The 21,361-nt window shown below is 37.2% G+C and overlaps 1 protein-coding gene across 1 annotated transcript in view; it reads left to right on the top strand.

The window, feature by feature from the left end:
• PREX2 (phosphatidylinositol-3,4,5-trisphosphate dependent Rac exchange factor 2) overlaps positions 1–21,361 on the top strand; it is a gene marked incomplete at its 5' end in the record, with an annotated part of 167,792 nt that overhangs the window by 104,516 nt on the left and 41,915 nt on the right. Inside the window, 8 exons of the mRNA XM_084203160.1 lie at positions 1,498–1,592; positions 3,544–3,626; positions 3,960–4,050; positions 5,388–5,516; positions 10,471–10,512; positions 13,161–13,378; positions 15,889–15,991; positions 17,523–17,666. Of these exons, the coding sequence (XP_084059286.1) occupies positions 1,498–1,592; positions 3,544–3,626; positions 3,960–4,050; positions 5,388–5,516; positions 10,471–10,512; positions 13,161–13,378; positions 15,889–15,991; positions 17,523–17,666 (905 nt within the window). The remainder of the gene's footprint in view (positions 1–1,497; positions 1,593–3,543; positions 3,627–3,959; positions 4,051–5,387; positions 5,517–10,470; positions 10,513–13,160; positions 13,379–15,888; positions 15,992–17,522; positions 17,667–21,361) is intronic.

Here is a 21,361-nt window from a genome sequence, read left to right as displayed (position 1 = left end):
GGCTAATTTCAGCTCTCATTTTGTGTAGGGTCTCCTTCTAAACCTTACAATACAACATAAAAATTGTGCAGAATGATACAGCAAATGCATCTAATCTGTTCCTCATTTTCCTGTGTTTTATTTTCTCATGCTTTGCACAACCCAGTTTTAATTAACCTTCATCTCCCCTTTGGAGACTTTAATAAGTGAATAGAGTTAGTTAGAAAACATTTCTTAATATCCAGCCAGAAATTTTTAATACTCCTTGGGACTGTTCACCCACTATTAGGAACATGTTGTTACTGATGTCTTTTCATCTACTTAATGGTTATGATTGTAATTACATCATATTGCTTCATTTAAAAGTTTAACTCATTCACTTACCTCGTTGACTACAGGTCCAAAACACGTATATTAGCCAGGAAATGTAAGTCACTCTCCCTGAATTAGTGAAAAGTCACTTCTGTATCTACACAAATAAAGAAAACAAATAGGGAGCACGTGTATAACTGCAGTGTTATTTTAAGAATGGATTTGTTAATCTTGGTGAATGGGTACACCCAAATCATAAAACAAGACCCATATCATTATGTATAAACCTCCCTTAGGTACTCATACATTATCTTACATTCACTTGGGTTTTTAAGACTCCCTCTGCTGGATAATTACTTAAGCATTGCCTGCATTGAAACTAAATGATTTTCATATGCCTAAACAACTCTGAAGACTTTGAATTAAAATATATCTTCATATGATTTTTAGTACAAAATCTATATTTTACTCTGGTTTTGCTGCAGGAGTAGGTATATCTCCATGTATTTTCTGTACAGAACAAATTGTTTTTGAGAGAAAAGAGCAGAAAAAAATTGCAAATTTAAATCCCAAAATCTCTCTATTAGGCCAATGTGGGTAAGATTTTGTCTGCATAGAAGTTTTGACTGAAGCCACAGATGTAAATGTCTATACATCTCTAAAAAAAGGAACAGCTGGAAGAGATGGGATCATGAAATGTTTTGGCTGACAAGGAAAATAGTTTGTAATTTCAGTTTTGGTGCTACTCAAATGAATCAAATCTCTTGTAAACCCACAGTGAGACTCTGTTATGCAAGTTTTAAAGACTCAATGTTTGTGTTAGCTATGGACCAGGAGATAATGTGAAGTAACTAAAACATTTGAGGTCACAGATTCAAAAACTACCACTCATGCAAGAAAAGTTGGTTGTTTTGCATTCAAAGTCTGTATTACTATTCTGCAAGTACTTGTTCACAGGTAAGGGCAAGGGAGATTATTGTAGCATCTATTTTGGGAATCCTGTCTCCTGAGTCTTACCAAGACTGCAAATCAAATGAAAGTCTAAGAACAGGGATCTTCATTGTGTATAAAGAATTACACAGACCATCTCATCATTAAATTTAGGATGGGAAAAGGGAAAGAATTTCCATAACTTTTTTTTTACAGAGCCTGTGTTAAAGGACATAGCTTTATTTTTTTTTTTTTGTTCTGTGTTTTATTTTCAAGCGACTGCAACAGCAATAGGAACTCCATTGCCTCTTTCACCAGCATTTGTAGCAGTCAGTGCAGTTCTTATTTTCACAGTGATGAAATGGATTCAGGTATGTTTAGAAAAGTAATCTATGAATCTGTCTTCTTTTCCTTTTATTAAGTTTTATTATTTTCATTTGCCTGGCAGTTTTATTGTTTTTATTTTAAAAATTGCATCCTCCTTAGTAATAGAAGTTAATAATTTTGCTTCTGCCTAGCTAGTGCTGCACTCAGGAATCCTTCTGTAAAAGAGAGCCAACATTCCATTATCTCTGTGAATAGACTGTATTAGAGCTCCTGGAGTCACTGCTTTTCATGTCTTTCATGTCTTGACGGTGCACTGTGTTGCACAGAGTGAGGAGCATTTTAGGTGAGTGTGGAACACTCTCCTAGCCAGTGTCAGCACCTAGGCAGCAGGATATGGCTCTGTGTGTTTACAGGAAGGAATGTGAGACCACATAGGAGCACATTCTTGTTTATGCCACGACAAATTGGATTTAAGTAATTGCAGCTGCTAATAGGAATGGGATGGAATTTAACTGCATGGAGAAGGAGGTCATATACTCAGGGACTAATAATAAAAAAAATATTTGCTCTAAGCTGGGAGTTTATCATTTGGGAATGATGTTGGAAAAGAAAAAACTGAGCATATTATGAATATGACCCACCAGTGAGGCCTGGCCATAACTTTTATTGTTCATTGTACCAGGAGAGATATTTTCAGTTGGAACAGAAAGTATTTAGACATTATGCAAGGTATCTGAGATACCTTGTGAATTATGCAGAGTAATGTAAGACAGAATTTAATTTCCAGAAATGATACATGCTTACACAGCAAAGCTAATACAGAGTAAAGGATGAAGGACATAATGAATTGTTAATAAAAGAGACCCAGGGTCCATATCTTCAGCTTAAGATAAGAATGAGCAGATATACTCTTGCGTAGCATCAGCTGAAGTACCACCTGAGGTGCCTTAAAGAACATGTCTTTGACAGCCAAGCACAGATGCAGTGCTTTAGATGACAAACACTGTTGCTCAGGGAAACTCACACTCTCTGCTGGCTTAGTTTTCAGCTGGTTCCAAAGCTAACCCGGTTAACTCCAGATCAGGGGTTTTGGGCACTGTGCTCTCTTGCAATTAAAACCCTTTGAAGAGGAATAATGGTTGTGAGGACTAAAGGAGCTAAAAAAATTCAAGGACAGAAAATTGCTGGTAAAGTGTTTCACTGACATAAGAAGAATGAGTCTAGATTTACCTTGAATAAATTTGGGTCATAAATTATCAAGTGGCCACTTCTTGTCTGTAACCAACATCAAGGAGGAAAACCAGTTTTAAGCTCAATTTTTCAACGTATTTTTGAAAGAGTTCAAGGTATGTTGCCTGTTGTCTGAAAGATCAAGTGACAGGACAGTGACCTACAAGAGTCCTTCTCCTTTGCATTTTGTTAGGAAATGGTGTGCTTTGTGCTGCTAAAAGCTTCATGTCATATAATTTGGGTGCTGTATTTTTGCTGAATTACTAAAATCTCAGAACCATTCAGTTAGCAAGAACATTAGGACTGTGAATTATCTGTAGAGTCCTTATATAAACTTCACACTGAATGCATTTCAGTGACTTCGTGGTCTGCCATGTTGGGTTCACACTACTTGGCTATTTAGTCTGGAGTTCTAGTTGTAGTATGTTCTCTAGAAGAGAAGAATTGCGAGTTCTGGTCACAGAGCTGTTGAGGGTTCAAGGGGCCTTTTAGGATGATCTGGTCTAGTCTCCCCCTCAAGCAGGCTCATCTAGAGCAGGTCTTCCAGAACCGTGACCAGTTGGGTTTTGAATATGGTCCTTTCTTTAAGAGCTATTTCTGTATTATCGAGTAACTAATAAATGCAAAATACGTAGGGAGAACAGTTACTATGGTCCTCACAGTGTTAGCATCAGTGTGTGTGCAAAGCAGATTATCTAAGCTGCAAAGGTTTTGGAAAACATGCTGAAGCTTCTAAACAGTTTCTCATTTTAAAATATTTTTCAGGTGATGAGCTTCCCATAAGTGTTCGAATCTCCCATGATAAACAGGACAAGCTCCATAGCTGCTTGGAGCATCTTTTTGGTCAAGTATGAGATTATTTTTCTTGGCCTTGATACTGATGTCTGTGCTTGAGCTAAGATGTCTTTAGAAAATACTACTTCTTTTTAATTTTGCTTCCCACTGTTTACTGAGATGGTATGTATTTACTCATTTTCCCTCAGTTTTCTGTAAATAGTCCAAAACTGCAAATTAAACAGGCCCTTAAATTTAGTCTAACGTTCTTCAGTTTGTTACTTTAACTAGAGCCATTAGGTAAGAAAAAATCCAAAGTTGCTCGTCGGTAGTGCACATTTCTTAGAGAAAGAATTTCTAATTGTTGCTGTAAAAACGTCTTTCTCACAGAACCTTGATCCCAACAGGTCGATTCAATCGTCAGCCTTTTGAAAGGACCAGCTGTGATGAGGGCCTTTGAGCAGACAAAGTACTTTACACCGGGTCGAGGCCTCCAAGGTAACATTTAATTCTAGCTATGAGAATGAAAAGGCATCTGGAAGGGTCCATGGCAATGGCTGTCCACTCCTTGAGCTGGTGTTGAAGGACTGATTTTGCTTAATCTTGGTATATTCTGCAATAACTGAATGTTGAAGTTCATTTTAAATAGATCATAACTCTTAGTTGAAAACTGACTCCTTATATTTTATTGCACAATGTAGGAAAAAATTTCAAATTCAACTGAATTTTAGACTCTGAACTGACTGTTGTATTGCTGAGTTTTTGAAGCAAGAAGCAGAGTCGTTATATATATTGCAGGTGTTTTTAATAAATTTTTGTCACAACTACTGAAGCCATTCCTGATCTATTTTATTACTAATGCCATATTTTTATTATTTTTTGCAGCTATATTACGTTTGAAGTTGATTTATAAATAAGTTGCGATTTATAGTCACAACAATATTTATGCCAAATATGTACTTATATAAATAAGTACATATTTGATTGCTTAAAAAGAAATACCCTGTGTGTAAATTCAGACACTCTACTACCACTTGTATAGTTGCTTCAATCTAGGTATGGTTGCCTAAGTCTAAGGTATAAATAAGGATCTGGTGGTGGTCATAAGTGATGAAAGATAGAAAGGACTTCTTTCAGTAGACTGAGTTTAGAAAAAAAGAAGTAAGATCAATGGGAAAATGAATGTTTCATTAATATCAGCAGTGAGGTGTATTGACGTGTCTTTTAGCAAAGAATACTGGTTTTACATGGCCAGAGGGTGTTTTTTACCCCAGTTACGAGGTTTTGCAAAGCCTGAATTACTAGCTGCTTAATGAATTTGCATGAAAGAGCACATAAGCACATAACTTCCTTTTTTTTCTTTTTTCTTTTCCTTTCTATTTTTTTGGTGTTTCTTTTTGTTTGGTTGGGGGTTTTGGGGGGGGTGGGGTTGGTGGGGGTTTTTTGGGGTTTTTTTGTTTTTTGGGTTTTTTTGTTTGGTTGGTTTTTTGTTGTTGTTGTTGATTATTTTTTTTTAATAAATAATTTTGGTTCCAATTTACTTTTCTGATTGAAACAGTTTTGCCTCTAAAAGTTTCAGGGTCATCCCACTTACCACGCACCTTCTGTGTTATGTACCTGCTTCAGAAAGAATCACATTTGGGGATGCTGCTCACTCTCTCCTTAGACTTCAGCAGGGAGCTCAGATGACTCTTAGATCTGTCACCATACCTTTAACTAGAGTTAAATAAGTTGCCAGCTCCTTGAGCAGTGAAAACATTTGGGAAGAAAAAATGTCTTACTGTGACTTTCTCAGGAGGCTTAAGCAGAAAAATACTATTTTTGTCCCTGCTTAGAGTTTCAGCAAGAAATGGAACCAAAGCTCAGCTGTCCGAAGAGGCTGCGACTCCACATCAAGCAAGACCCTTGGAACCTCCCCAGCAGTGTCCAGGGCCTGGCCCAGAATATCAGAAAATTTGTTGAAGGTTGGTAAGGGCAACCTGGTCATAAATAAGCACTTCATTAATGACACAGAGGGAAGGGAAGGCGAGAGGTACAACTGCTTCCTGCTGCTTCTAGGCAAGATTTGTGGAACACAGTGTAGTCTATAGGCAGGCTGTACTCTTAATAACAAGGTTAGTGGAGTTGATCTCAGCTGTCTTGTACTTACCCTGTTGACTTTAGGTACTGAAGAGAAAATAGTCTTCTGAAGAGAAAACAGTCTTCTGACAAATGAAAACAAAGGAACCATGTGTTGGGTCTGCTAGGTTTTTCAGTGTGCTAGGTTTTTCAGTCCAGTGGGCTTGCCTGATTTGTCACAGAACTTCATGGGATACACCAAAATAAGGCTTTTATTGAAATAAAACTATTTTTTCCCCCACTGTCTTAACTGTAGAGATAAAATCTCTGCATCTTTTGTCCTGTATGTAGGTCTTCTCTGTGCTTTTCTGGAGTCATTATCTCTGCTCCTGCTATAAAGCCATGGTTTTCATTTAATCCATCCCAGCTGATGGATGGACTCCTCCTCTGCCTCCCTTCCACCACTGTGTAGAAGTTACCAAGTACTCTGATTCTCTTCACCACCGAGTAACAGTGTGAGCTGAGGTTTAGTCTCTCTCCCCTGTCTTCATAAGAAAGTAACTGGCCTTTTCTCTTCAGAATATCTTGCCTTTAATTCCTGCTTTATTTCCTGTGCTGCTTGATAATGAAACAGAAATAAAGAGTTAAGATTATTTTTATAAAAATGCCTAGGGTAAGGTTCTGTGTGGGAGCAAAAACTTAGGACTGGCTTTAAATTATTTGTGTGTGTGTGTGTGTGTGTGTGTGTGTGTGTGTGTGTGTTTAGCTTCTTCTGTTTGTGGGCTAGTTGCTACAGTGTCTCTTAAAAAAACTGTTAAATATTAGACCAATGGGAAAGAACTTTGTGATAAGTTTTATTATTGTAAACTTTCAAAAACCAACCAGCCAAACAAAACAGTCTTCCCTCTCTGACTTGGCATTCCTGATTGGAGATACATCATATTTTCAGATCCTGGGTTATAAAATTATAAAAGCAACCACATAAATGTCTCTTTTTTTGAAGTCAATCACAGTGGATTGACTGTCCAATACTAAGAATACTCCTTTTAGCTTAATGGTGCCTGTCACTGAATGAAAAATTAGTAAATAGTTTTGAATCCTTTTTGTCTTTCTAGAGGTCCTTCTTCAGCTTAAACCAAATTATTTTCAAGTATTAATCAGGGTTTCTTTCAAAGTTGAGGAGGAATGGAAATGTGTTGTGAACGGTCCTTCCTTGGCCCCTTTCAGAAGCTTATCCAGACCATTTTCACAGAGCTTGTTTGCCCATGAATAGAATTATTAGACCTAACCCATTTTAGCAATGGTCATATACCCTCAATATTGAGCTTATTCAAAATTTTGTAGGAGAGTTCATCAAAGTCCAAATTACTTGCTGCCCCTTTGTAATATAAAAAATATTTTTTACTGTACTCAGCTCAGTACTGAGAAACAACCAGCAGCTGGATTTAACTGAAATCAGATGAACAAGAAGCAGTGTTAATAATATTTTAACAGCTCCATTTTCCCTTTGTATCTTCATTTCCTGATTTCTTCCTTCCTGTCTTGCCATCATACATTGTGTTCACAGCTGGTCTGGATACCAAGGAGAACCAGCAGTACTGCCCTGAGCTATTTATGGCTGAAAACCATAGCACAGAGAGTCATCTCCCCATTTCCTCTCTTATCACTTCATTTAGAAAAAAACCCAAAAGTTGCCACCTAATATGACTTTTTAGCTGGTCTTATTAGAACAAGTTGAACATTGTCTTGGGATTTTAGAAGAATCTTCCAGTTTGTTTCTGAGTAAAAGACAATATTTTAGTAATTGAGAAAAGCAGATACATTTTTCTCTTCTAAGAGGAAGTAGTCAAAGGAGACCACAGATACAAGTTCACTCACTCTGGGCAAAAAAATGTAATTAAAACTTCCATTTGTTATAAACATACTTAGCCATTATTGCTCAATGCTAAAGTAAGGATGAATACAATAAATTCATCTTATTGAAAACTGACTCATTTTTCTTTTTATAAAAGTCTCACAGGATGTTTTAGGGTTTTTTTTCATTGTTCGGTTGCATTGCAGAATCTATTAGGTTAGATTGATTAGTGCATTAAAGCAGGAGACATGGGAGCCTCACAAAGATGAAATGTTTTAAGTCCTAGATACTAAGATTCCTTTTATTTACTTTGTTTAATAAATATGATGAAATGGGAAAACTCCAAATGCCTTGAGGATGATTGCTCTGGTCTGTCGGTTTTCTGTTTATTAGTGTTCGAATTCAGAGAACTGCAAAAAAAATTCAAGAAGGTTTGTACAGATTGAATAAAAAAAATAAAAAGAAACCAGAAAAAAACACAACCAAACCTTTCTTGACCGTAAAATTAAAATATAGCTGGACATTGCTTTGTCTCATTTCATTTGCCTTATCGTATCATTACAGAAAGAAAAAATTTCAATGGCTACAGTAAAAGACCAGCCTAGAAAGTTAATCTGGTTGCTGGCATTGAACAGTTCTCTGAAGTAATATGCAGGTTCTAGGAGGATTTATCTGGAGCTAAGTAACTAAAGAAAAGAATTAAGTTATTTCTTGGATTGACTGGGCCTAATAAATTGTTAAACCAATAAAGCTAAAGAGAAATTGTTGGCACAGGCAAATCTTTGAAGGTGAAGTACTTGATTTTGGTGGAGGGGGGCAGTAGTCAGGGCAGGAATTGGATGGCCACCAAAGAAAGGAAGAATAATGTAGGTACTTGATTGTGAATCTGTGTGAGATATGTAACACAGGAAGTGGAAAGCACAGGAGGAAAAGACTGGAGTAGGAACCAGGAAAATGAACAAGATGGATGGAAAGAAAGGGACTCTGCACAGAAGGTTGTAAACAAAATAAAGAGAAGGAAACATTTCTGTAGTTGCTTTTTCCCGCAGAAAAAATGGGAAAGATTTTTGATCAAAGGAAGAGGTGTTCTGGAGCAAGCCGGATTTCTAGCCAGCTAGTCTTGTAACTACATGAGGAAGTGCAGTTATTTTTCTAGCACTGTAATTTTAAGTTTAAACAGGAAATATGATGCCATTGAGAAGGTCCTCAATGGCTATTTTAAATTAGGAGTGAGGTGTGACAGAGCCTTTTGGTTATTGAAGGTATAAAAAAGGTATTTTAATTTAAATAATAAATCATGCAGTGCAAAATCTGTCTTCTTGAAATATTTTCAGGTGTGAAAAACAAAACTAAAATGTAGCCTTTCCTGATCAGAATAGCAGAATAACGTGGGTTTTTAAAATAAAATACAGAAGAATATTTAAAACTAAAACAAAATTGAAGGCATCTTGCATTACAAATCAGGATCTAAGAGGAACTGCTAGGGAGTTATTCCTTTCCATACACCGTATAGCAAGAAGGAGTGAGAGCTTTCATAGCATTTAGTATTTGTTGAAAAGGAAATGATTGACATCCAAGGTTCACTTCTAACCCCAGGTAAGTAGACAAATCATCTAAAAATACTTTTTTGCCTGTGGGAATATTTTGAAACACAGAAGACTTAAAGCAGTGATAAAAGAGAGTTGCAGTGTCCTGTGATTCCCCCATAAGCAGGAAATCATTATTTATAGATACTTCAAATTCTTTTGAATTCAGAGATCCAACATATCTTATGTAAAACAAGCTGCAAGTAATAGCCTGGATGTATCTAAGTTATTTAGCTAAAAGCTGCATTTCCCCACACTCTTTGCAGTTACTAAGTTATGGTCGGACTCCAAGACGCCAGGTTATCAATCTCTGTAAGGGGCTGTGTTTTCTTTCTCAAAAGACAGAAGGCTAAGGCAATGATCTAGAACCAGGAATTTTAAGGAATAACCAGTAATTTTTAACGTTTGGGCGTTTGTATTTGAGATATTGTGGCAGTAACAGTGTAGGGGGAAATACATTACCAAATATTATTGTACATAAAGCCAGTTTCAGCCCTGCTTGTGCACTGAACAGGGCTTTAAATAGGACTGCAGAGAAACTTGGGTGTGGGAAAGGAGGCTTGGAAAGATGTGGAAGCTTGTGAACTAGTGTTGTGTTCCTCCAAGTAGTACCTGTAGGACAACGGATGTTTGTCAGGACAAACTGAAAGTTTGTCCCTCTCTAAGGTCATGGCAGATTTTAACCTTCCTGTATCTTGCTGCACTGGTTAAAATATTTAAATTTGTGCTCTGGTACATAAAGTGCACTTCCTTCAGCCTGCCTCCAGCCTTTGACAAGCAGCCCCCTCCAAGGAAAACATAAAAAGTGGTGGTGGGGGGGAAATGTAGAGAGAGATAAACCCACATTTTTGCCAGTGTAAATTAAGATTTTTTTAAATTTGTACTTTTTTTACTTCATAGATTGTTAAGTGAAAAGACATTTTTGAAGCGAAATAAAATCCTGAAGGCTGGAAGTAAAGTGAAAATGCTGTTGTATTTTTCCTGAAGGTTTTGGTATACATTAAAATAGGGACCATTTCAAATTTTTGGGTGTGAACAAAAGAGTACAAGAGAAGGAGAAGAAATAATTAGGATGATGTGAGACTCAGTGAAAAGTAGTCTTGTTTTTCAAAGTTTTGGGACTGGAATTCTTTATGTATGGAGTTGGTCTGGCCAGCTGCTACACATGTGCTCTGAGACAGAGCCTTTTTCACGGGTCTTTCTCAGTGATGGTGCCTTTGATTGTTATCAGTTTTTATCAAGCCATATGTACAATCAAGTGAAGTTGAGACTCATTACTGCTTTTTAGGCATGAATCAGCATTGCCTAGAAAGAAGCTGGAGTTAAGCTGGTATGAAATGAGAAATTGCAAATGCAATATTATGTTGTTGAAAACACTTTTAACCATTACCTCAAAGTATTTTCTTCTTTTTCTTTAAGAGGTGAAGGCACGAATACTCTTGGCACTTCTAGAATATACAGGTAATTTTGCTTGTTTTGGGAGGGAGGGAAGTGAATGTGGATGGTTTGAGATAATTTTTGCTTTTGAACAGAAATACTGTGTTTACATCAAGGGGGGAGATCTCAGATATGATAAAACCTGATAATCAGCAACTTCATCCCACTGTTTAGAGTAAGGATTCCTGAAGAACACAGTTTCAGATATTTTTAACAAACACTGCACATTCTTTTTTTTTTTTTTTTCTTTCAATGCAAAATACCTTATCTGGTCATTTGCTCTAGATTTTGGCAGATAAAGTGAGTACTAAACACTCAGCTTTTGCACAGTGTCTCAGCTGTCTTTCTTCTTTGGGCGTTTCCTTATTTGCTGTTTTTCTTTTCATTCCCATCTGTTTCCAGATTTATATTGCTATTTTAACCCATGCCTTTCCTTTTATCTATTTTTAGAGAATATTTTAAAGTTCCTCCTTTCTGGAAGGACTCTGATTATTCTCTGTATTAATTCTACTATCATGCCATACAGCATACAGCTTAAAATACACAAAATAGGGATGTGTGTCTGCAAAATTAATGTCACTGAATCAGTATTTAAAAAATAATATCTATGGCACAAGTTTCCCTACAGTTTGTAGGTGCCTAAATGTTCAAGTAGGCAGTCCAATTTAACTGTAAAAGCTCATTCTTTTGACCATCCTACAGCACTACATGAATGCATGATTTAATTTTTTTTGTTATGACACGTAAGAACAATTTTATAAAGGGAATTATAACCTTTCTTTGTTGTCAGATTTCTTCAAAAAGTTTTTATTAATTCCTCATTTATTCTAAAATAAGAAGTGAGTTGAGAAAATGTTCTAGACTTGATTTTTTAAAAGTAGTTTTCCTTATTCATGTTGTTTTTTAAGTTGGTAAACTGTCTAGTTTATTTTGTATAAAAACATTTTTATAAAAGGACCCCAAAGTGCTCTTGTATTCCGTATCTGATGTTCAAGCAGTATTGAATGAGATTCACAAATATGTTTGAGGCACAGGACGGTTGCTTCAGAAGCAGGAAATAGAGAGGAAGCCAGCTGCTGTTAGAAAGAAAGAGATAAAATTCAGCAAAGTGAGGAAACAATGTGTGCTGGGCTCAAATCCTGAGCACTGTTGGAACATTGGAAAGTTTTTTGACCGTGGAGAAGCCAGTGGGATTTTTGAAGCTGGAGATGTGTGTAGTTTTTAAAGATGTAAATCTCTATTCTGGATTGAGAGAGACAGAGAGGTTGATTTGAGCAACCAAAAAAAACCCCTAAACAACAAAAAACCAAAACAACAACAACAACAACAAAAAAAAAAAACCAAAAAAACCCCACAAACCCAAAAAACCTCAAAAACCAAAAAATCCAACAACAAAACACATTGAGTAATAATGCATAAACAGAAGTGATTTGGCCATTTATGGAAAATATTCCCAAGGTTCTGAGAAACTATCAAGTAGAATAGAAATGATAGCAAAAGAGTCTTCATTATTATCAATAGCTGAGAAAAAAGACTGAAGAAGATCTCGGAGGAAAATAGACAGAATGAGGTTACTTTGAGAAATATTTGGAGTCCAAAAAGCTCATTTTTAAATTTGGTAGTAACTTTGTGACTACTGAATAATTTCTGCTGACTTACCCAGTCATCAGAATTCTTGTCAGCTCCATAGAAAAGGTGGAAAAGGACCTAAGCCTCTTAGAGGCAGAGCAATCTAATAGCAGAGATGAATATTTTAGGCTCTGGAAAGACCTCTGTATCACCTGATCTGCTTCTCTTGCTCTGAGAAAGATTAAGTCTACCTGTACCATTGTGATTGATGTTTGCCTAACAGCTTATAATGATAAAATTACTTGAAGACCTTCAGAAAAGAGGATGAGAAAGAAGCGCTGAATATTTATCATCACAGTTTTGTTCTTTACTTGGAATATGTTTCCCTTTCTAATTCTTTTGACCTTTAGCTAATCTAATACCCATGCCCTTCAGGTTGGTAGGTTAGCTAGTCCCTAATTTAAATCACCTGCTAATGTTCCATAGCTCTCTACCAACAGACCTTTTCTGGACTTTCTTGGCACCATAAATCTCTGCTGTCTCCTGGATATGTGATGCTGCTCTGTACTTATTTTATAGATTCACATTCATATAAATTTTATTTGGATAGATCGTGTTCTGGTAGCAATGCTGTGCCTTCCAGCAGACAGAATAGGCCAGATGATGCAGTCATGTTAAGAGCTTCTGTCTGTCCTTGGTTTCTGGTGGAAAGTAAATGTTTGTGAGCCCAGCTTGCTCTCACGTTGCAGCAAAGAGATCTGACTTGCCTGCGTTGTCCTGTGGCATTAAAAGTACATAGAATTTATGGCATGTACATTAAAATCTCGGAGAGAAACATATATTGTTTATAAAGAAATACTTTAAATCCCAGATTTTAAATACACCCATATGCAATTTTAGAATTATAACATAGTATTTTAATGAGGAAAGTGGCAAGTTGGGTCATGGAGTACTATTAACTGGAGATAACATTAGGCTGTAAACTTGTAAATTGCTTGACATAAAAATGATGTGTTTTTTAGATCAGGAGTTCCAGCCTAGTTTCTTTGCTGTTAACTAATCTTCTGTTTAATTTTGCTTTAATTTTCTGTTTAATTTTGCAGATAGCGAGATACAGCTGAGGCGAGACATGGTCTTCTGTCAGAGCCTGGTGGCCACAGTCTGCGCCTTTTCGGAGCAGCTGATGGTGGCCTTAAATCAGATGTTTGACAACAACAAAGAGTATGAAATAGAGACCCTGGAGGCCAGCAGGAGGTGGTTGGAACAGATTGCCAGTGCGGGTCTTCTCCTTCATTTCCAGTCCCTGCTCTCTCCAAACCTGGTAGGACTCCTCGTGTCTCGTGCTTGGTCAGAGCCCCTTGTCATTCCCTGAACCAGGGGTATGGTTAAATAGTCTCAGATGTAAATCTGATTTTCTCTGTCCCTTTTGCTAATCTTGGTACTGAGCTGCTATTTGGAAAAGTTACAATTCCAATACTTACAGATTTGGGATCTGTTACAGATAATTACAGCTTGGCTGTAATTATCTGTAAACTTCATTTTGCAATTAGCTAGAATACAAGATAAACAAAATACCTGGTTTAGGTAATTTTATCACCCTTTTCCCTAAAAAACTCTAGGTGTGTAGTAGTTGAAGGAGCAAACTGGTCTGTTTTGCTCCTGTCATATGGAAAATCCTTGTAGCCTGTCAGAGTAATTGGAAATAGACTGTTTCTTCACAAGGCTTGGCAAAGAGCCATGGCTTAAGAAACAATTAAAAATGGGACATGGCTTTGTAGTCCCTTAATCCTCAGTTATCCAAAGTGCTTCTTTAGCTATTTAAGATGCTTCTCACACTAGACTGGTTCCTGCTACCCAGAGGAACTGTGAAACAGTCTGCATAGCCTTTTCCATGACAATCTTGTCTACCTCTGGAGTTGCTCCTCAAAAATAAATGTAAATAACAGAGGATGTGCTTAGTATCAAAGATGTTCTTTCCTCTCCTTGTCTGTCTCGGCAGCAAATTGCTGACAAATTGTCATAAGAAACCTTAGAAGCAGAAAAAACCAATGCAAATAAAGGTATTTCTAAATCAGGGTCATGAAGTCCTAATCTATGCTCTTGTTGGAGAGCCAGTGTGACCAACTACCTCACAGGCAGCTGTGGTCCATGGGTTTGCATGGGTGTGTGCAGCTTAGAAACAGCTATATCAGGGCCTCAGAGAAATGGGGGAACTCTCTGTCCTCATGGGGAGCATGTGTAGAAGTCACTGGGAAGCTTGGACTCATGTCTTGAGTCCTGAATGCTTTTTGACAACGTGTAGTGGCAACAGGTGGTGCAATACCTAGAGCTCAAAAGTAAATTCCATTGGTGCCTGTCTAATGTTTTCCTTATGCTTTGTTGTTATGTTACCACAAAACAATTGTTGTCTTTACAGCTCTGAATAATGATATTTTTTTCACTGCAGATTGCAGTGATTTCCTTTGTAGTGAAAATGTGTGCTACTCAACTATTTTCACATAATCAGATCTCTACAGTATGCATTGTCCAATTGAAAATAAAGTTCAGTCTTTTCTGCCTAACAGTTCTTAACCAAGGGAATTGTATTTAAAGGCAGCTTTTTCAATACCTTCTCAGCACTATTTGGCTTACAAATGATCTGTGTTATTTTAAACAAGGGTATTTGAAGGAAATTACCCTCATTATGGCCAGAGCTCAGCAAAGAATGAGCAGTTGTGCAAGAGTTTCCCACGCTGCTCTGTGGTATTCAGGCTATTCTGCTGACAAAATCACTCTGTCCATAGACTTCATAAATTGAACCAGAAGACAAGATATTTCTAGCAGATTTGCTTTTTCATAAGTACAAGGGGGAATGCTATTTCACTATATAGATCAGGGAAAATAATGGGTTTTTTTCTTCTGTTCTATCATTCTGTAAACTATAATTTATTGTCAATTTATGGACAGCTGTTTATTATTCTTTGCCATCCTACTGTTTCAGTTCTTAGAGGGGGAAAAATGCATGATTCTGATTTTATTTTGGCTCTTGCCAATTTGAAGAGCCAGGGGAGGGCTGTATAAGGCATAGAATTACTTTAAGTGATTATTGATTTAAGCTATAATTGGTCTGCACAGTTAACTCAAGATAAACATAATTGTAGATTACTATTTTCCTTTTTAAAGGTTCAGTTAAGTGTCTTGAGAAATCCTGGATCTCTTTAACTATCTCTTTAGCTCAGGGGTACACAGAGTGAACTATAGGTGCAAATCAGAATATTGGCACATCTATGTACTTGATTTGTGCCTAGAGTTTTGCAGGTGAGGTGCAAGTTATCCTGAGCTGTAAATTCTCTGAGCTTCTGGTTCAATTGTTGGCGCTTAGAGTGGACACAATAAACTCCTATATGTTGTCCAAAAGTGAAATCCTAAAGCTATGGAAATTTTAGAAGAAAATTGCTAAAAAAATATAGTTTTCACATTTCCCTTCTATTGCTTTACAAGATAGACCTGGTGGCAAGACAAGGTGGTAAAATCTGGTGTCTTACAGAATAATGACAGAATTATTTGATTAAAAAATCATGAGAAATAATGGTAGCTATAAATTCCCTATTAATTTACTGTATGATGTGATAAAATTAATTTTAATAATCCTGAATGAGTACAAAATGGAAAATGCCAATAGAAACAAAGATATTTACCTCATCTAGGAGTTAAATAGGTTATATGCTGCAGCATTGAAATGTTGTGCAACGCTCTGTAGTTAATTTTATGTTCTGCTCTCTTATATTATTTCTGGTAGGGAAAACATCTGGCTGAGATGACCTTTCCAATTTTTTTTTTTGTCTTTTTTAGGCTGATGAACAAGCTATGCTAGAAGATACATTGGTTGCATTGTTTGACTTGGAAAAAGTTACTTTCTACTTCAGACAGTCAGAGCCAGAACCACTAGTTGCAAGTGAGTAATTAATGTCTGGGTTTTACTGGTTTTGTAATATTTTTTGTTCCTAGAACATCACCTCCCACAGGGAATCTTATACAACTTGGAATTTTGGAGAATAAGTATATGTATAGCTCTCCTGATGCTCCTAGATGTACTGAAATACTGCTCTCATTGGTGACACTGCAGAATCATTATCTGGCAATGTCAGTAACCCTGGGGGCAAAATTGTTTGCTTAGCTGAATTTTGGGAGTATGAACATTGGGATTATGTGACTGCATCAGGAAAGTCCCTGGAAGACCCAGCTGTTCTTGAAGAAGTGTGTAAAAATAGCTTGAAAGTCTTGGTGGGGAAATGCAGCTGATAAGAGACGAAGAAGCATAAACCACATTTCATTTTGTTCTGTCAAAAATAAATGACTCTCAAGAGTTTCTTGAGAGGACAGGACAGGCACTATTAGGATCACTTAAATTGGGCAAGAAGCTTTCTCTGAGACTTGCTGCTGCAGATGATCAGGGTCTCACCCTTCCTCACAAAACTTGCCCAACTCAGCAGGAAAGGACTGTGTTTGCAGTCTGCTGTTCATGCACTTTGCTCATTTTCAGCCATTCCTTTATTAATATAAGTTCAGCCAGTAGATATTGTCCTGCAGTGAACTTTGTTTGGTGAGCAAAAAGGCCTCATTTTTTTCCCTGTCTCATAAGTCCCCTGGGAAGGGAGGAAAGCATGTCTGCTTCACATCAAGCCCTTCTGAAACAATTCCTTTGCTGGATTAAGACCACACTGGAGAGAACTTCTGCAATAACCAAAACCAGAAGACACAAAGCTACTCCACAAAGCTGCCTCTGCTTGGGAGAATTCGGTAGCACAGGGCTGATAGACAGGTAGGATTTAGCCATAGTTATTTTGGTTTGATTCAAGTACAGCCCCTGCTCAGAGGGTTTTCTGGAAGAAGCCCTGCTAAATCCAGTACCAATATGGAAATGCAGTTCCAGGAGGGCCTCCTAATGTGGAGTTAATGCTGCACCTGTGTCGTGAACTGTTCATCTTGCAGGATCTTTCAACTGAGGTATCCATGCTAATAAACATGAACGCCACGTGTTCAAGGATTGTAATGAATTCTGTATTTTTTTGGGGTTTAAATGCTTCCACCACAGTCCCTCTGACTATGTTTACAGTAGCCCAAGAGCTGGAAAAATTTTATTTTTTTCAGTAACGATTCTGCATAATCAATAAGAGAAAATAAGTATTTTCTTATTACCATAATGAAAATGTTCCTTTGGAATCTTTAGCATTTAGGTACAATTTGGTTTACGCTCACAGTAAAAAAACCTCTTCGTAATAATAATAATACTAATGCAAGTCCTATGTTTGTTACTGTTTTCAGCTTGGAGATTTATCTGTGGAAACAATGTATAATGAAAAATACTGAACGTTGTGTCTGCAGTGATTTATTTTCTGTAACCGCATGAATTTTGTGTGCAGCAGTTTCTGTAAAGGAATGTGTCACTGCTTACAATCGAATTGTAACCCTGACTGCATTTTTAGATGTACCAATCACATACCAAGCAGAAGGAAGCCGGCAAACACTGAAAGTTTACTTCTACCTTGATGGTTACCACTTTGAACAGCTTCCACAAAGGCTGAAGAATGGAGGAGGATTTAAAATCCACCCAGTACTTTTTTCACAAGGTAACTTGAGGTTAAATTCACCCTGCCCTGCTTTTTTCACATAATAGCTAACTCTCTTTAAACTCCCGCTTATTTACTCTGATTTGAATCCTCTGTAGTCATACAATGCTTATATTTAGATTTTGTTTAATGTGGACATTTATTGAGGGCTTTGAATTAAAATGTAAATTGAAGAAATTCTGATGTCTGTAATAAAAAATAGAGGCATGGTTATAAATTTCTGAGTTTATGCCAGTTACATGATTCCAACCACAAAGAGCGAATCTTCATTTATCAACATTGTTTTTGTTCTTTTTAGCCATTAATGGACAATAGTCAGATCATGAAACTTGCCCTTAAAAGTGTTTTGCTTTTCAGATGCTGTCGTACTCTTTTCCCATTACTTCATATTTGAGGACTAAATTGTTACCCCCTGAGAATTCTGTTTCCTGAAAATGTTATGAAGAGTTAAATAGCATTTTCAGGCTTAGGTAGTTATTGCTCTGCAAACGTTACAAAGTGAGGAATGGTGGCGCTGGTGCTCAGGCTGTTGATAAATGCCAGGCAGCCTGCATTAGCTGCAGTGTCATTGCAGGCATCAGGAGCGTGAAGTTTGCTCCACTGAAATGGTGAATGTGAGCTGCTGATTGCCCTGAGCCGCCTTTGATTTCACAGGGAGCTGAAAATACTTCACACCTTGTGAAAAGCTTCCAGGGTCTGTGGGGAATAGGCAGAAGTCAGGCATACAAATGAAGTTTTAGAGGGGAGCTTGGTCTCTGATAGACAAGGAGGATGTGAAAGAAAATAGTGCACAGAAATATAAATAAATAGCTGAACTTAGTATAAAGTTAAAACACACAATTTAAAAAAATAAGATCTCTGGAGTTATATTTTTAAATAAACTAATGAAGACTTCAGTGGTTTTCTTTTGAATAGATTGATTTCAGTCATTGGGAGAAATGAGAACACTGAGCAGGAGGCAAGTTTCAGTAGAACAGACCAAAAAAGCTCTTGAGAGAGAACAGAAAATACCTTGGTTCAGCTGAATTCCTGGAAATACTGGGTTTTTTTAGATTGGGGAGGGGATTTGGTGTGCTACAGGATTTATTAAGCAATTTTTTTTCCACTTCTGTTTCCAATAGCCAAAAAAAAATGATTCTTATGATAAACATATCTGTAGTCAGCTAAAAGAAAAGGATGAGGATCCATTCAAGTGTTTACATCTGCTTAATATTTTTCAGTAGAATGGAAAGTTTCTTCTTTCTTTATCATATCAAATGTCTTTAATTTTCAATGATCATCCTCTAAAATAGTCCATTTGACTCCAAGAATAAGAAGTCCTGGATAAGTCTTTAAATCCTAGTGTAAAAACTATTATTTGGAGGGTTTTTTACCTCACTAATGAGTGGGTTGGGATTCTATTTTTCACTTTTTTCCTATGAGGTTTGGCTGACCTGCCATCAAACTAACTCAGTAGGTTCCCATCTGTAACTGAACTTTATTAGCTACTAATGTAGAAATCTTATTTAAGTTTCTTTGTGAAGTGAATTTTTTTCTCCTCCAATATAAACATAGGTAAGTTGTTTCCTGCCTAAAATAGAATGGTTGATGTTATTTTCAAATGGAACATTTAGAAAATATGTTTTTGGGATACTTTCAAAAGCACAGGTCAGTGCACATCAGACTGTTTATCTCTGTGTTCCTCTATTCTGAGTGTCACAGCTCCATGCCTAAAATTACAAGTCAACGTGTTTACATGATTGGCACTATAATATTTTTGGAAGTTTTTTGTTGTTTACCCAGGCTGTATTATCTATCTCTCCATTTGTAAAAAACCAGTTTTGTTCAACCACATACCCAAGTGTGTACTCATTCAAAAGGATCCTGGTTTGCAGGACTGGGGCTGGGGCTGTTGAAATATTGCTATTGGCATTGAGATTTCTCTATTTCCGACATTAGACTTAAGATCGCGACAATAAATTTCAAGACACTATTTAAAATGAAAATTCTGCTTATTTAAATTGTTCCATAGTGTCTTAATTATGCATAGCGGTAAAATTTTTTTTAGTTCTTCATAGAGTGTTAGAATAATTCAGATTGGGAGGGACCTCAGGAGACCTCTGTTCCAACCTCCCACTCTTAAGAGCAACAGCTGTGGCATGAAAGCAGGTGGCTTGGGTGTCTAGCAAGTAGGATCTTGCAGCACTCAGGGACAGAAACTGTGCAGCCTCCTGGGCAGCCTGTTACTCTACCTGACTGCCCTAGCAGTGAAAAAGCTTTTTCTTTCTGTTGAATTGAAATATCTCTTACTTCAATTGGTGTGGATTTCAGCTTGTACCATTGTAGAGCCTGGCTCTTTATGTGGCCCTGCACTTGGGTGCAATCCACTGCTTGTCCTGGTTTTGCATCAGCTGCAAACTTGTCTTACCTCCTCCTCAGTGTCAGTGATAAAGACACTGAGCAGCAGAGACACCTGTGATGCTCTGCTCAGGCTGCACAGTAGTGGGCCCCTGGGCAGACCATACCCCAGCAGCCACTACCCATTGATTCCACCCATTCTTCCAGGCTGCTTTCCCAGTTCTGTGCCTTCAGACCATAATATCCTATCTTGGATTGAAGAATGCCATAGAAAATGTTCTTGTAAGCAAAGCTTCCTTACAAAAGAACTTTCTCATGTACTGGGTAAAAAAATGTTGAACCCTTCAGAGAGGGAGGGACGGAGCCCAGAGCATGGGAGTCCCTGCCTGCACCTGTGAGGTGCAGAGGCAGAGCTCAGAACTCTGTGCTCCTGCCAGTCCTCACAGATGGCTGAGTTTCCCGGTTGGATAATCTTATTGAATAAAACCAACTTCATGCCAGTAAAATAAGCAGTAGGGATTATCAGTTCTGTTTGTGTTAACATGCTGTTATAAATTGAGTTCAGTGGATATTTTTGTTTGAGCTTTCTGGTGTGACTTAGAACTAAAGAAGAACCAAGTCTGACTGTTGAAACAATATTTTTTGCACAGAAGTAGAATTACAAACTGTGAAAGCACAGAAGGGGAGTGCAATTTGCATGTTCTTTCACAATGAATGAATTATTTATTAACTGGTCATATTAAGCAATACAAACAGAATTAATATTCTGTGTGCAGCTGAAGCTGTAAGGCAGCAGCATGTTTCCATGAAAACTCTGCTTATGGTTTGCATTTTCTGATGGGGTGATGAGTTCTTAGAATGTGTTTGGATTTCTAAAGTGGCAGTGTTTCTAATTGTAAAGCTTTTAACGCTTCTCCACAAATAAAAAAAAAAAAATTCACCAAGATTTGAGGTCTTTGTTTTAATGCGGTTGACCTCTTATATGAAGATCTTAATATTTTCAGTCCAAATTTTCATGAGAATCCTTTCATTGAAGTTTCTGTGTAGTTCCTGAGTTCTTGTAGCAATATTCATTCTTGGTTTGGTGAAATGAATGCAGCAAAGGTGGACACAGACAAGTGTTTGACTTCAATTACCTTGGAAAGGAACTTCTAGGCCATTTTCAGAGATACAACAAAATTATCTTTAGTTGATCTAGAAGAAAGTATTCACATTATCATTGGGTGTAACTAGAGGAACCTCTGGGTAATGAGCTCCACATCTCTGAGGTGCTCCCCATCTGTCAAAATCGGGCTTCATGAGATGTTATTAGGTCTCCCTCTGTGAAAGTCACATTGATCCTTTATTTCCTCTACCCC

This window comes from Fringilla coelebs (genome assembly GCF_963513975.1).
Source record: "Fringilla coelebs genome assembly, chromosome: 1".
NCBI classification, from domain to species: domain Eukaryota; kingdom Metazoa; phylum Chordata; class Aves; order Passeriformes; family Fringillidae; genus Fringilla; species Fringilla coelebs.
Note: the sequence above shows the minus strand (reverse complement) of the source record. Positions and strands in the feature narration are given on the sequence as shown.